General features: G+C 41.9%; 2 protein-coding genes across 3 annotated transcripts in view; one reads left to right on the plus strand and one right to left on the minus strand.

The window, feature by feature from the left end:
- The window catches only part of LOC125043141 (protein Wnt-5b-like), a 657,155-nt gene that overhangs the window by 163,430 nt on the left and 478,725 nt on the right, over positions 1-15,000 (plus strand). The window lies entirely within an intron of this gene.
- On the minus strand, positions 4,445-9,484 carry LOC125043034 (histidine-rich glycoprotein-like). Its single transcript, XM_047638986.1, has 3 exons — positions 9,466-9,484; positions 8,477-8,632; positions 4,445-4,893 (listed from the first exon to the last, which is right to left on the minus strand). The coding sequence occupies exons 1-3, from the start codon at positions 9,482-9,484 to the stop codon at positions 4,445-4,447; spliced, it is 624 nt and encodes a 207-aa protein (XP_047494942.1).

Below are 15,000 nucleotides of genomic sequence, written 5' to 3' on the forward strand. Positions count from 1 at the left end.
TTTCCTTTTCTCTCTCCCCCTTCCTCCCTCTTCTTCTCCTCCCCCTTTCCCTCCCCCCTCCCCCCCTTCCCCCCCCTTTTTTTTTTCTTTTTGGAAATTTTGATTGACATTCTTTTAAAAACAGAAATTACCCCTTTTTGGGGGGGGTTTGCGGCCCGGGGGAGGGAGGGGGGGGAATGGTTTTGGAGGGGGGGGCGGGGGGTAATTGAGGGGGGAGGGGCAAGGGGGGAATTTTTATAAATTTTTATTTTAGTTTCTCAAAGGGAAAAGGGGGGGAAAAAAAAACGGGGAAAAGGGGAAAGGAGGGGGGAAAAAAAAGGAAGGGGAGAAGGGGAGGAGGGGAGGGGGGGGGAGAAAGGAGGGGGGAAAGGGGGAAGAAGGGGGAGGAAGAGAGGAGGAGAGGAGGAGAGGAGAGAGGAGGAGAGGGAGGGAGGGAGAATGAGGAGAGAGAGAGGAGAGAGAGAAGAAAGAAGAAGAGAAGAAGAAGAAGAAGAAAAGAAGAAGAAGAAGAAGAAAAAAAAAAGAAGAAGAAGAAGAAGAAGAAGAAGAAGAAGAAGAAGAAGAAGAAGAAGAAGAAGAAGAAGAAGAAAAGAAGAAAGGAGGAGGTGGGAAAATGGGCTGCGAAAGTGTTTTTTTAACATTAGGAAAGATGGGTAAATAAGGAAAGTGGATGAAATTAGAAAGGAAGAGAGGGAAGGGAAAAATAAGAAATAAGAGAGAGAAAATGGAACAGGCCAGTGACCCATCAAATTAAACAAATGAATTGAATAAGGTGGTAAATATTTCCACGAAGAAAAGAAAATCAAGAGAACAGATTATAAAGCACAAAAAATGAAATTAAAAAGAATAATAGGGTAAATGCTAATAAAGCAAATAAACTGAGTGAGGCAAAGAGAAAAAGGGAAAAAAATGATAAAAGAAACAAATAAAGAGAGAAATAAAAAGTTAAGAATTGAGAAGAGGGATTTGAAAGCCTACACGTCTCCACATTTCAGCACATAGTAACCCAAGAGACACAGGCAGTTTTTTCATGAAGGCTTTAGAGTCAGACAAAAAAAAAAAGCAAAAAAAAAAAAAAAAAGGCCGGAAAAAAACATCTTCGCACACCTCCATTGTTGAGTCGCAAGTTACGAGCGTCTCCTTGTCTGCTGAAGAAGGATCCTCGCCTTGTCCTCCCCCCAAACACCCCTCCCTTCCTTCCCTCCCTCCCCCTCCCCCTTCCCCTTCCCCCATCTCCATCCTTCTACTCCCCCTCCCTCTCCCACCCATGTCCCTCCCATCCCACCCTCCTCCTCTCTCCCATCCATGTTCCTCCCACCCCATCCTCCTACCACACCCCTCTTACCCCACGCCAACCCACCTCTCATCCCATTTCCCTCCCCCCCTTACCCCTTACCCCTTCCCCCCCCCCACCCTTCCCCTCACAGCTCACATCATGGGCCTTTGATCCCCACGATAACCGCTTGTACCTGTTTGCTCACGCTGGGCAAAAGGCGAAGGCAAACCCACTTCTATTACGTCGCCTCTTGGATGAATGCGTCTGCGGGCGGCTTCGTGGGGAGGGAGGGGGGGGAGGGAGGGGGAAGGGGGAGCTTCGCGCGGTGGGGGGGGGGGGGATGTAGTGCAGGTGGGCGCAGGTGCGTCTGTGTGGGGTTATTTCGTGAGAGTGGGGATATGTATATGTGTATGTGTGTATGTATATGTATATGTATGTATATATAGAGAGAGAGAAAGAGAGAAAGAGAGAGACAGAGAGAGACAGAGAGAAAGAGAGAGACAGAGACAGAGAAAGAGAGACAGAGAGAGACAGTGACACAGACACAGACAGAGACAAAGACATATATGTTGATACATACACACACACAGAGAAATGGATATGGTATCCATTTCGATTATTTATCCGTCTGATGAGGATCTCTTGACGAGCTCGAAACATTTTGATTTAATTTGTTATTGTGCCTGTTTTCTATCTACACACATATGTGTGTGTGTGTGTGTGTGTGTGTGTGTGTGTGTGTGTGTGTGTGTGTATGTATCATATATATATGTTATATATATATATATATATATATATATATATATATTATATATATGTTATATATATATGTTATATATATATGCATATATATAGATAGATATAGATATAGATATATATACTGACTAACTGACTGACTGACATAATGTTAGGTAGAGGGGCAGGCTGGCAAACATACAGACAGACAGACAGACAGACAGACAGACAGACAGACAGACAGACAGACAGACAGACAGACAGACAGACGAACAAACAGACAGACAGTAAAAGAAAAAGCCAGACCGACAGACCGAAAGCGGAAGGACGAGCAGCGCGAGGCCCGCGGACGAGACAACAGCAGGAGTGACGAAACATCAGAAGCGGCGAGATAGCGCAGGTCGTAACGAGCGTCGGCGAGGAGAGTAATTTGAAGGAGTTAATCACGGCGGCGATAACGGAAGGTGCAACGCAAACACCGCCAAGATAAGACGCCGCCAAACATGACTTCTCGAGTGGGGGAAGGAGAGGGAAGAAAAACACACGCAGCGCCCGGGATACAGAGAGATAGAAAAGATGACGCAATTTCAAGATCCGGTGGAAAAAAAAAAGGAATTTCTTGGAGACGTCTTGAAAGGACGAAGAAGAACGGGACGCATCGTTTTCCTAATGGCGTTTGAGTCATCTCTTAATGAAGGAAACCATGTCATTATCGGGACAAGTACAGACGCGGGTAAAAGTTACAGAACAGACACGTGGTTTTTCTTCAGGTATTCATTTTGTAAGCGGCTTTAGAACACGAACGGGGAATTGAGATTAATGATGAAGAGGGAGCAGAGAGAGGGAAGAGAAGGTGAGCAGGAGGGAGGGAGGGAGAGAGGGAAAGAGTAAAGGAGGAAGAGAGAAACTGGGGTGGAGAGTAAGGAAACAAAAAGAGAGAGGACATTATTTAGCAATTCTAATAGTAGTATATCATGTATCGTAAGAATATGCATATAATCAAACCATTATTTCAACACCCTTTGAACAAACTAAGAAAAAGTAATGATACTTAGAATCCCATTAAAACGATATAATGGGCATAGATGTATAGAATGATAATGACTAAAACAAATCCCACTGAAACTCGTTTTAACCCATCATACGTGTCAAATGCGGATGCGAAATTTCAAAACTGTCATGTCAATAAAGATAATAGTGATAATGATAATAGCAATCATAAAGCTGATGGACATGATCTTCTAAGACAAGTTAGATATTATCGAAAGGCACATCACTTAACTCTTAAGTGATTTGTAATGTTGTTTGCGAACCTTGGTCTCCTGAGTGTGACGTCATCAATTTAAAAGAGATGATGACGTCATTTTCTTACCGGTAGTCTTAAGATGTCAGGTGCGCCGACGAGAAGGTATTCAGTGGGCTTATCTTTTCTTTATTGTTGTAAGTCTCTCTCTCTCTCTCTCTCTCTCTCTCTCTCTCTCTCTCTCTCTCTCTCTCTCTCTCTCTCTCTCTCTCTCTCTCTCTCTCTCTCTCTCTCTCTCTCTCTCTCTCTCTCTCTCTCTCTCTCTCTCTCTCTCTCTCTCTCTCTCTCTCTCTCTCTCTCTCTCTCTCTCTCTCTCTCTCTCTTCGCATATGTATGCAACGTCCCTCCCTCTCTCCCCTCTCATTCTATTTTTTCTCTTCCCCACTCCCTCCCTTTTTCTTCTCTTTCTCTCCCCCCGCGCCACTAAACCTACCACAGTCACGTCCATACAAAGAATCGCTCTTGTTATGATAAAAAAAAAATATTCGACCCGGGTCACTCTTTCCTTCCTTCGCCCCTCATTTCGTCATCTCTCCGGAGTCGTGACATTCCTCTATTTCCTTCTTCGTTTCCCCTTTCCCGTTCTGTGCACTTTGCCTTTTCCCGAAATCTATGGCATTTCCTCGTTTCTTCTTTCCATAAACGTGTTTCCTTTTGCCTTTTTTTTGGGGGGGTGGGGTGGGGGGGTAGGCGAAGGGGGTTGGTTGGTGGGTTGTGGTGGGTTTCTTGATTTGTTTGGGTGTGATATTTTGTTTATTTGAGATTTATTTTTTAGTTGTGTAATGGTTTGTTACTGTTAATTCATACGTATGTTTATTTGTTTCTTCATTGTTCTGCTTCACTTTCATTCACCCCCTCCCCCCCTCTCCCCACCCGATTCCCTATCCCCACTCCCCCACTCCTACATCTATTCCCCATCATTGCCTCCTCCCCTCCCCTCCCCCCTCTCCATCCCTTGCAACCATCTGTCACGTTCCATTATCTGTCATGGGAAAGAAGACGAAACACCATTAACAGTTCTTGACAAACACACGACACAACGCGAATGCCTGCAGTGGGTCGCCGCTCGTCCATTATGTCGAGAGCCAAACAAAGCGAGCGTGGGGGATGCCCTCGCTTTGATGGTGATGTTATTGTGAGATGTGATGGTGGGTGGATGGTGATGTGGTGGTAGGTTGATGGTGATGTGGTGGTAGGTTGATGGTGAGGTGACGGTGGTCTAATGGTGATGTGGTGGTGGGTTGATGGTGATGTGACGGTGGGTTGATGGTGATGTGGTGATGGTTTGATGGTGATGTGACGGTGGTCTGATGGTGATGTGGTGGTAGGTTGATGGTGATGTGATGGTGAGATGTGATGGTAGGTTGATGGTAATGTGGTGGGTTGATGGTGATGTGGTGGTAGGTTGATGATGATGTGATGGTAGTTTGGTGGTGAGGTGACGGTGGTCTGATGGTGATGTGGTGGTAGGTTGATGGTGATGTGACGGTGGTCTGATGGTGATGTGGCGGTGGTTTGAATGGTGATGTGATGATAAAATGAATATATGATGCGATGGGAATGTAGCGGTGATGCAGTGCTGTGGTGGAGAAGTGACGATGACAGGGGATGACAATGGTGGCGAATGACGATGAGAACGATAAGGGCAATGGCAGTAAGGGCGAATTCTGCATATTATAACAACGGATGATGAATATAAGACTATATTCGGATAGAAGAACAATGATAGTGACAAAAGAACAGTGTTTTTATGTCTTTGCTTTCTTTTTTCTTTTTATTTCTTTGCTTTCTTTTTTCTTTTTATTTCTTTGCTTTTCTTTTTTCTTTTTATTTCTTTGCTTTCTTTTTTCTTTTTATTTCTTTGCTTTTCTTTTTTCTTTTTATTTCTTTGCTTTCTTTTTTCTTTTTATTTCTTTGCTTTCTTTTTTCTTTTTATTTCTTTGCTTTCTTTTTTCTTTTTATTTCTTTGCTTTCTTTTTTCTTTTTATTTCTTTGCTTTCTTTTTTCTTTTTATTTCTTTGCTTTTCTTTTTTCTTTTTATTTCTTTGCTTTCTTTTTTCTTTTTATTTCTTTGCTTTTCTTTTTTCTTTTTATTTCTTTGCTTTCTTTTTTCTTTTTATTTCTTTGCTTTTCTTTTTTCTTTTTATTTCTTTGCTTTCTTTTTTCTTTTTATTTCTTTGCTTTCTTTTTTCTTTTTATTTCTTTGCTTTCTTTTTTCTTTTTATTTCTTTGCTTTTCTTTTTTCTTTTTATTTCTTTGCTTTTCTTTTTTCTTTTTATTTCTTTGCTTTCTTTTTTCTTTTTATTTCTTTGCTTTCTTTTTTCTTTTTATTTCTTTGCTTTCTTTTTTCTTTTTATTTCTTTGCTTTTCTTTTTTCTTTTTATTTCTTTGCTTTCTTTTTTCTTTTTATTTCTTTGCTTTTCTTTTTTCTTTTTATTTCTTTGCTTTCTTTTTTCTTTTTATTTCTTTGCTTTCTTTTTTCTTTTTATTTCTTTGCTTTTCTTTTTTCTTTTTATTTCTTTGCTTTCTTTTTTCTTTTTATTTCTTTGCTTTCTTTTTTCTTTTTATTTCTTTGCTTTTCTTTTTTCTTTTTATTTCTTTGCTTTCTTTTTTCTTTTTATTTCTTTGCTTTTCTTTTTTCTTTTTATTTCTTTGCTTTCTTTTTTCTTTTTATTTCTTTGCTTTTCTTTTTTCTTTTTATTTCTTTGCTTTCTTTTTTCTTTTTATTTCTTTGCTTTCTTTTTTCTTTTTATTTCTTTGCTTTCTTTTTTCTTTTTATTTCTTTGCTTTCTTTTTTCTTTTTATTTCTTTGCTTTCTTTTTTCTTTTTATTTCTTTGCTTTCTTTTTTCTTTTTATTTCTTTGCTTTCTTTTTTCTTTTTATTTCTTTGCTTTTCTTTTTTCTTTTTATTTCTTTGCTTTTCTTTTTTCTTTTTATTTCTTTGCTTTTCTTTTTTCTTTTTATTTCTTTGCTTTCTTTTTTCTTTTTATTTCTTTGCTTTTCTTTTTTCTTTTTATTTCTTTGCTTTCTTTTTTCTTTTTATTTCTTTGCTTTTCTCTTTCGTTTTTATGTCTTTGCTTTTCTTTTTTCTTTTTATTTCTTTGCTTTCTTTTTTCTTTTTATTTCTTTGCTTTCTTTTTTCTTTTTATTTCTTTGCTTTTCTTTTTTCTTTTTATTTCTTTGCTTTCTTTTTTCTTTTTATTTCTTTGCTTTCTTTTTTCTTTTTATTTCTTTGCTTTTCTTTTTTCTTTTTATTTCTTTGCTTTCTTTTTTCTTTTTATTTCTTTGCTTTCTTTTTTCTTTTTATTTCTTTGCTTTCTTTTTTCTTTTTATGTCTTTGCTTTTCTTTTTTCTTTTTATTTCTTTGCTTTCTTTTGTTGTTTTTATTTCTTTGCATTTCATTTTTGTTTTTAATTTCTTTGCTTTCGTTTTTTTTTTGTTTTTCATTATCTTCTTATATTCTTATCATCATGATCACCATCGTCGCGATACACCATCATCAACATACATACCAAAAAAAAAATAAAAAAATAAAAAAAAATCACCAAACACCACATAATTCTTTCTTTCTTTTTAAAAACGAAAACCGAAAAAAGGATCAGAAACAAAAGACGTCCAAAGCTCGTTCAAGACGTCATTTCTCTCTCCTCCAGTTGATGGATTTATGACTCGAAGTCCTGATCAATATCTGGCGATTGGCTCGAGTTGCATCTCTTATTTATCTTGTAATGGCCACGTGATGATTGCATTTATTATGGAGTGCATTATTGCGGCAAGGAAACGGTGGAGGCATTTTTTTTCTATTTAGAAACATGAGGGGAATGTAGAAAAAAAAATTGGTGATGATAATGATGGTGATGGTGATGATAATGATGAATGATGGTGATGGTGATGGTGATGATAATGATGAATGATGGTGATGGTGATGATGATGATGATGATGATGATGATGATGATGATAAGGAAGATGATAATAATGATCATGATGATGATAGTGATGATAACTTTACAACACGGTTAAGGTTGTTATGATTGTGAAGACTATATTATTCTCCAATCTTAGTCATCCTTCTCATCACTCAAGATCAACTTGTGAGAGACATCTGTTTGTCCGAAAAAAAAAAAAAAAAAAGATAAATAAGTGTTTAACTTCACCTTTTATTTTTCTCTCTTGACGCCTAGTGATTTATCGTGCAGACCGCATTCTTTTCGGTTTTGCTTCGGCGAAATGAATGGGAGTTGATCAAAGGCGTAAGAGAGATGGGAAAATCATGCAAAGTGAAATAAATGTGGGTAAAAGACAGACAGATGGAGAGAAAAAGGGGGGGGGGGGGGAGGGAGGGAAGGCGGAGATAGATATACGGGAAACAAGGAAACACACACACACACACACACACACACATACACACACACACACACACACACACACAAATAAATGAAAATAGATAAATAATGATATAGTAATAGTAATAACAATAATAATAAACAAATAGAAACACACACACACACAAACAAACGAATAAAAACATAAACAAACACAGCCAAACACACGCGAATAGACCCACACCGTCAGCCGATCACCAAACAAGCAGAAGATGATTGTTCGAGTCGAAAAGAGGATCGATAAGCGCATAACCCGCATTCGTGGCGCCATAAGAAGCTATCTTAAAGGTTCATGCAGCGTGTCCGAGGCGCTGTTATGAGCGCATGAACCTGTCAGCCGGAGAGAAAGAACCTTGTGCTTACGTACGTGCCAGGGGAGGACGGTGGGTGGGGGAGGGAGGGGGGCTGTTAGGAATTCGTGTGGGGTTTTTGGATTGTGGGGCGGGGCGTGTCTAGGGTGTGGGAGGAGGATAAGTGGGAGGGGGGGGGGAAGGGGGAGGGGCTCTCTATTTTTAGCCTTTAGAGTGAGATTGCGCTTACAGGAGGTGGGTTGGGGAGAAGGGAGGGTAAGGGCGGGGTAAGGGGAGGGAAATCTGCTCTCTCCTCGAAGGAAAGGGTGTAGATCCCTCACCCCTTTTCTATCACTTCAAGAAAGCGCAGTCTTACTCTGATATCAAAGATTAAGGGAGAACCAGCGCCCCTAATCACTTCCCAATCTCACAATCCCCTTTTACCTCTCCTCACCTAATCTTAGAAACTGTTTAAGGTAAAGCTATCACAGGCGGTGGGGTGGTTCTGCCCTATTCTCGGAGGTTCTCGTCGTGGGTTTTTAAAGGTGGTTCTCATCAGGTTCTCGCTGGGTTCCGCGGTCGACGAAAGGGTGGGTTCTGTGCGGGTGACCTGTTGCTTGTCTGGAGGCACTTGTTGATGAAGTGCTGAGATGGCGAGAGGAGAGAGAGGCAGAGATAGGAGAGATGTCGTTTTGTTAATCCTATGCGGCGGCTAAAACGGATATTCTTGTAGAAAAAAAAAAAAAAATCATTATCAGCTTCGCACAGTACTTATTTTATAGATCGTTTTTTTTTTTTTTTTTAAGACTATAAATTGTCAAGTTTAATTGATTACTGACAGTTTGTGGAGTCATAAACTCTTAAATACAGCTACTGTGACGGTCTAGTTATGGTGATCATTCAATCAAAAAGATAATGACATATTCTGATTCAATAATGCCATTATTCTTATCACTATCAAAGCAAATAATCGTTAGTTCAAGGACAAGAAAATACCAGTATGGTAATGACAAAGTTTTTTCTTCTAAAGGTTACGTAGAAAAGCACTATAACTCAAGTTTTTTCCACAGGAGTGCTTCTATGATTAAAATCAAGTAACACGTATATAGTAAACACAATCTTTCTTTGCTTACTTCTAAAAGAAATTAACAAATGTGTTTTCTTTGCGATACAATTTGTTTTCGTTACATGGGAATACACGCGTACGCAAACACGCCTTGCTAATGTGCCTGGTATTGTTGCAATATCAACCCGGTTAAATGATTTGATGTAGAATTTCAATCTATATCCTGCACAGTCCTGTATATCGTCGATTATTATCCCTGTTAATATTTGGAAAAAAAAAAAAAAAAAAGATCTCTCAGTGGACATTATCATTATCATAATCATAAGCTCTGATGAAACTAATCTGTCAGTCACCCATCATCGCTTATCTCCAAAATGCCGACGTAGTTAAGTGTCATTTTCTCATGAAGTACCAATGAGATAGTCGACCATGTTGCCCCTTGTTTATGCGTCAGGGAATTGGGGCGTTTATCTTGATACTGTGGTTGGGGAGGAGGAGGAGAAGGAGGGGTAGGGAGGGAAGGAGGGAGGGAGATTAGGGTGAGATTGGAAGGAGATAGAGAGGGAGATTAGGGAGTAGGGAGGGATTGGAAGGAGAGAGAGGGAGATTAGGGAGTAGGGAGGGAAGGAGGGAGTGAGATTAGGGAGTAGGGAGAGATTGGAAGGAGAGAGAGGGAGATTAGGGAGGAGGGAAGAAAGGAGAGAGGGAGATTAGGGAGTAGGGAGAGATTGGAAGGAGAGAGAGGGAGATCAGGGAGTAGGGAGGGAAGGAGGGAGGGAGATTAGGGAGTAGGGAGAGATTGGAAGGAGAGAGAGGGAGATTAGGGAGGAGGGAAGAAAGGAGAGAGTGAGATTAGGGAGTAGGGAGAGATTGGAAGGAGAGAGAGGGAGATTAGGGAGGAGGGAAGAAAGGAGAGAGGGAGATTAGGGAGTAGGGAGAGATTGGAAGGAGAGAGAGGGAGATTAGGGAGGAGGGAAGAAAGGAGAGAGGGAGATTAGGGAGTAGGGAGGGATTGGAAGGAGAGAGAGGGAGATTAGGGAGTAGGGAGGGAAGGAGGGAGTGAGATTAGGGAGTAGGGAGAGATTGGAAGGAGAGAGAGGGAGATTAGGGAGGAGGGAAGAAAGGAGAGAGGGAGATTAGGGAGTAGGGAGAGATTGGAAGGAGAGAGAGGGAGATCAGGGAGTAGGGAGGGAAGGAGGGAGGGAGATTAGGGAGTAGGGAGAGATTGGAAGGAGAGAGAGGGAGATTAGGGAGGAGGGAAGAAAGGAGAGAGTGAGATTAGGGAGTAGGGAGAGATTGGAAGGAGAGAGAGGGAGATTAGGGAGGAGGGAAGAAAGGAGAGAGTGAGATTAGGGAGTAGGGAGAGATTGGAAGGAGAGAGAGGGAGATTAGGGAGGAGGAAGAAAGGAGAGAGGGAGATTAGGGAGTAGGGAGAGATTGGAAGGAGAGAGAGGGAGATTAGGGAGGAGGGAAGAAAGGAGAGAGTGAGATTAGGGAGTAGGGAGAGATTGGAAGGAGAGAGAGGGAGATTAGGGAGGAGGGAAGAAAGGAGAGAGGGAGATTAGGGAGTAGGGAGAGATTGGAAGGAGAGAGAGGGAGATTAGGGAGGAGGGAAGAAAGGAGAGAGGGAGATTAGGGAGTAGGGAGGGATTGGAAGGAGAGAGAGGGAGATTAGGGAGTAGGGAGGGAAGGAGGGAGTGAGATTAGGGAGTAGGGAGAGATTGGAAGGAGAGAGAGGGAGATTAGGGAGTAGGGAGAGATTGGAAGGAGAGAGAGGGAGATTAGGGAGGAGGGAAGAAAGGAGAGAGGGAGATTAGGGAGTAGGGAGAGATTGGAAGGAGAGAGAGGGAGATTAGGGAGGAGGGAAGAAAGGAGAGAGGGAGATTAGGGAGTAGGGAGGGATTGGAAGGAGAGAGAGGGAGATTAGGGAGTAGGGAGGGAAGGAGGGAGTGAGATTAGGGAGTAGGGAGAGATTGGAAGGAGAGAGAGGGAGATTAGGGAGGAGGGAAGAAAGGAGAGAGGGAGATTAGGGAGTAGGGAGAGATTGGAAGGAGAGAGAGGGAGATTAGGGAGTAGGGAGGGATTGGAAGGAAAGAGAGAGGGAGATTTGGGAGTAATAAGAGATTATGAAAAAGAGGAAGGAGCTTCGAAGAATGGAGGGACTAGAAGGAGAGAGATTAGGAAGTAGGAAGGGGTTAGAAGCAAGAGGAGGGAGATCAAGGAATAGGGAGGGAGATAGAATAGGGAGTAGGGAGAGATCGGAAGGAGGGAAGAGGAGGAGGAGGGAAGGAGAGTAAGTAGTAAGGAAATATTAGGAGAAAGGGAGAAGGAGAAAGAGAGATAGTGAATCTGGAGGAGCGGGCGAAGAGAGAGAGGAAGGAGTGAGGGAGCAGCAAGTGGAGGAGAGGGTGTGGGAGAGGTGAGGGGATGGGAGGGAGGGAGGGAGGGAGAAATATATATGATCTAAATACCCCGTAATTACGTTCTCTTTTTTTGTCTATTTGTTAAGATATCATTAAGGCTTTTATCTACAGCCAGCGCTAACCCTTAAGGGATGAAGTTCTGTCCTGATGGCATTCCGAAGGGTCGTTTATCTATGGGTTTAGTGTTTTTCTTTTAAGGGACTCGTGGATTGCTAAGTATTTGTTAAGGGCACAGACTATCCTGGTCATTTGCATACTCAGATCCCTCGGCGAGAAGAGGGAGAGGGAGGAGTAAAAGGGAGAGGTGGAGGGAGAGGAAAAGGAGGAGGAGGAGGAGGAGGAGGAGATGGTGTGGGAGGGAAGAGAAGGAGGGGAGGATAAAAGGAGAGGAAACGTAGGAGGAGGAGGAGGTGGTGGTGGAAATGGACGAGAGGGAGGAAAGGGAGGAGAAAAAGCAGAAAGAAGAGGAGGAGGGATAAAAGAAGGAAAGGAAGAGGAGGAGATGGAAGAGATCAGAAGGGGAAGGAGGGGGATGAAGAAAAGAAAGAAGAGAAGTAAATGGGGAAGGAGGGGAGGAAAGGAATAAAGAAGAGGACGGCGAGTACTGAGAGATAAAGGAGGGGGAAAGGAAGACCAGAATGAAGGAACAAAAGCAAGGGAGAGAAGGAAAAATACCATGCTAAGAGGGTACATAGAGGAAGAAGAAAGTAGAAGAGAAAAAAAAGGAAAGAGGAGGGAATCAAAACAAAACAAAATACGAAAAAAAGGAATAAAAAAAGAAGACGAAAAAGAGCAAAAAGAAAATGTGATAAGGCGGAGGAAGAGGAGGAGGAGAAGGAGGAGAAGAAGGAGGAGACGACCCCGATAACTGGACACCGTCAGTAGCAGGACCTTTTTAGCGGCTTCTCCATTGGCTGTTTTCTCAAGCTGCTAATTATGTCCATTAGCCACTTATTATATCTTTTATGGTCGATTACTGCGTTTTATATCGTTTGTTTATTGTTAAGTCCTCGCTTGTGGTTAGCTATTATAATTTTCTCTAAGAGTATTAATATTCATGTTAATTTTACTCTTTATTTATCTAAGCTTAGCTGGAGTTTCATCTTTTTTCCGTTTTTGTTGTTGTTGTTGTTTGTTTTTACGCATTTGTTTGTTTGTCTGATGCCGAAACTATGAGCACAATTCATCAACCCGGCTTATCATTATCGCGTCCCGTCTTCATTGCTCAAAACTTCAAAAAATCCCGATTTGTCCATCTGTCATGCTCTGTTCAGCATACTAGGGTAAGATTCCACACCAGGGTCTGTCATACTAGCGCCACCAATCTGATATTTAAGTTTTTTTTTTTTTTTTTTTTTTTTTTTTGCGGTGTGACTCTGAGGTATAAAGGTTTAATGTTTTTTCTCGTCTCCTCTCTCTTTTTTTTTTCTTTTTCTCTCTCCCCTCTCCCCTTTCCCCTCTCCTCTCTCTCTCCTCCCCTCCCTCTCTCCCTCTCTCCTTCTCTCACCCCTCTCTCTCTTTCTCCTTCCTCTCCCCTCTCTCTTTTCTCTCTCTCCTCCTCTCTCTCTCTCTCTCTCCTCCTCATCTCTCTCTTCTCCTTCTCCTCTCCTTCCTCTCTCTCTCCATCTCTCTCTTCTCTCTCACTCCTCTCTCTCTCTCTCTCTCCTCCCTTTTTTCCCCCTCCTCCTTACCCCCTTCTCTCTTTCCCCCCCTCCTCCCTCTCCTCTCTCTCCCCTTTTCTCTCTCCTCATCTTCTCCTCCTTTCTCTCTCTCCTCTCTCTCTCCTCTCTCTCTCTCCTCTTCCTCATCTCCCCTCCCTCTCTCTCTCTCTCCTCTCCTCTCCCTTTTCTCTCTCCCCTCTTTCCTCCTTTCCTCTCTCCTCTTTTCTCCCCTCTTCCCCCTTCCTCTCTCTCTCTCTCCTTCTCCTCCTCTCTCCTCTCCCTCTCTCCCCTCTCCCCTCTCTTTCTTCCTTTTTCTCCATTTTTCTTTTTCTTTTCTCTCTTCCCCCTATTTTCTTTCTTCTTCCTCTTTTCCCATTCTTTTCCTTTTTTTTTTCCCAAAAAATTTCCCTTTTTCCCCCTTTTCCTCTTTTTTTCTTTTTTCTTTTTCTTCTTTTTTCCCTTTCTCTCCTTTTTCTTTTTCTCCTCCTCTTTCTTCCTCCTCTCTTTCTTTCTTTCTCCCCTTCTTCTCTTCTTTCCCCTCTTCTCTCCCTATCCTCTCCCTCTATCCCCCTCCTCCTTCTTTTAGTTCATCCCTCTCCCTACTTCTTCTTTCATGTTTTTTTTCCCCTTTTCCCCCGTCCTTTTTGTTATAGGGATTGTCCGTAGGCGTAATCTTAAATAACTCTTTTCTCTTCCCCCTCCTCCCCTTCTTCATCCTCTCTCTCTCTCTCTCTCTTTCCCCCCTCATCCTCCCCCCTCTCTTCTATCTCTCGCCCCCCCCCCCCCCCTCTCTCTCTTCTCCCCTTTCCTCTCTCTTCCCTCCCCCCCCCCCCCTCCCTCCCTCCCCCCTCCTTCCCTCCCTCCCTCCCCCCCCTTTCCCCCCCCCTCCCCCCCTTCTCCCTCCCCTTTCCCCCCCCCCTCCTCTCTCTCTCTCTCTCTCCCCTCTCTCTCCTTTTCCCCTCTCTCTCTCTTCTCTCTCTCCTCTTCTCCTATCCCCTCCCTTTTCCCATCTCCTCTCTCTTCATCTCTCCCTCTTCTTTTCTCTCCTCTCCTCCCCCTTTTCCTCTCTCTTCCCCTTTTCTCACTCTCCTTTTTCCCTCCTCTCTCTCATATTTTTTATAGGGCCCCCGTCGGGGTAATGTGTGCCCTTTTTACTTTGCTAAAGATCCCTAAATTTTTAAAGGAAACCTTAAGGGCATTCTTTTCAAATTTTTGGGAGAAAGAGTTTGTCGAGGAGGACTGTCATAAGAAGAAAAGGGCAAGAAAGAAATATATAAATATATTATATATATATAAAATGGGGGTTTTGGGGTGTGTGTGTGTCTGTCTGTTTTATGTATTATGTATGTATGTATGTTTTGTATATATATATTATATATATATATAAAACATATAGCACATAAAGGGACGAGAGAAGAGAAGAGAGAGAGAGAAAGAGAGAAGAGAGAGAGAGAGAAAAGAAGAGAGAGAAGAGAAAAGAAAAAAAGAGAGAGAGAGATGGGGACCCGGGCAGATAGATAGATACAAATAAAATAAACGGGTTTTGGGTTTCAAAAAAAGACGGGGAAATAATTTTAAAACCCAATAGTAAATAATTGCATAAGCCCAAAAAAGGACCCCAAAATAATAGTAACAGTAGTAATAAAGGACAAACAAAGATGAAAATAATAAACCCAAAACCTTTAAAAAAAATAAGAAAAGAAAAAAGGGAATCATTAAATCTATTACAAGAAAAGTACCCCTTTTCGCACCCTTTTTTAGAGACAGCCCAACAAACCCTTTGCCAACCCCTAAGGTAGTTGTTAGAAATTTTTTTGTCATTTTTGTGCCCCAAAGGTTTAATTATTCACACGTCACGGTCCT

This window comes from Penaeus chinensis, chromosome 33, assembly GCF_019202785.1.
Source record: "Penaeus chinensis breed Huanghai No. 1 chromosome 33, ASM1920278v2, whole genome shotgun sequence".
Lineage (NCBI taxonomy): Eukaryota > Metazoa > Arthropoda > Malacostraca > Decapoda > Penaeidae > Penaeus > Penaeus chinensis.

What these genes read in the sequence shown, in the direction of transcription:
- LOC125043034 (XM_047638986.1), bottom strand. An exon ending in GCAGAACCACCCCACCGCCT is followed by an intron (nt 4,894 to 8,476) that starts GTGATAGCTTTA and finishes TCTCCACCACAG; the next exon opens with CACTGCATCACCGCTACATT.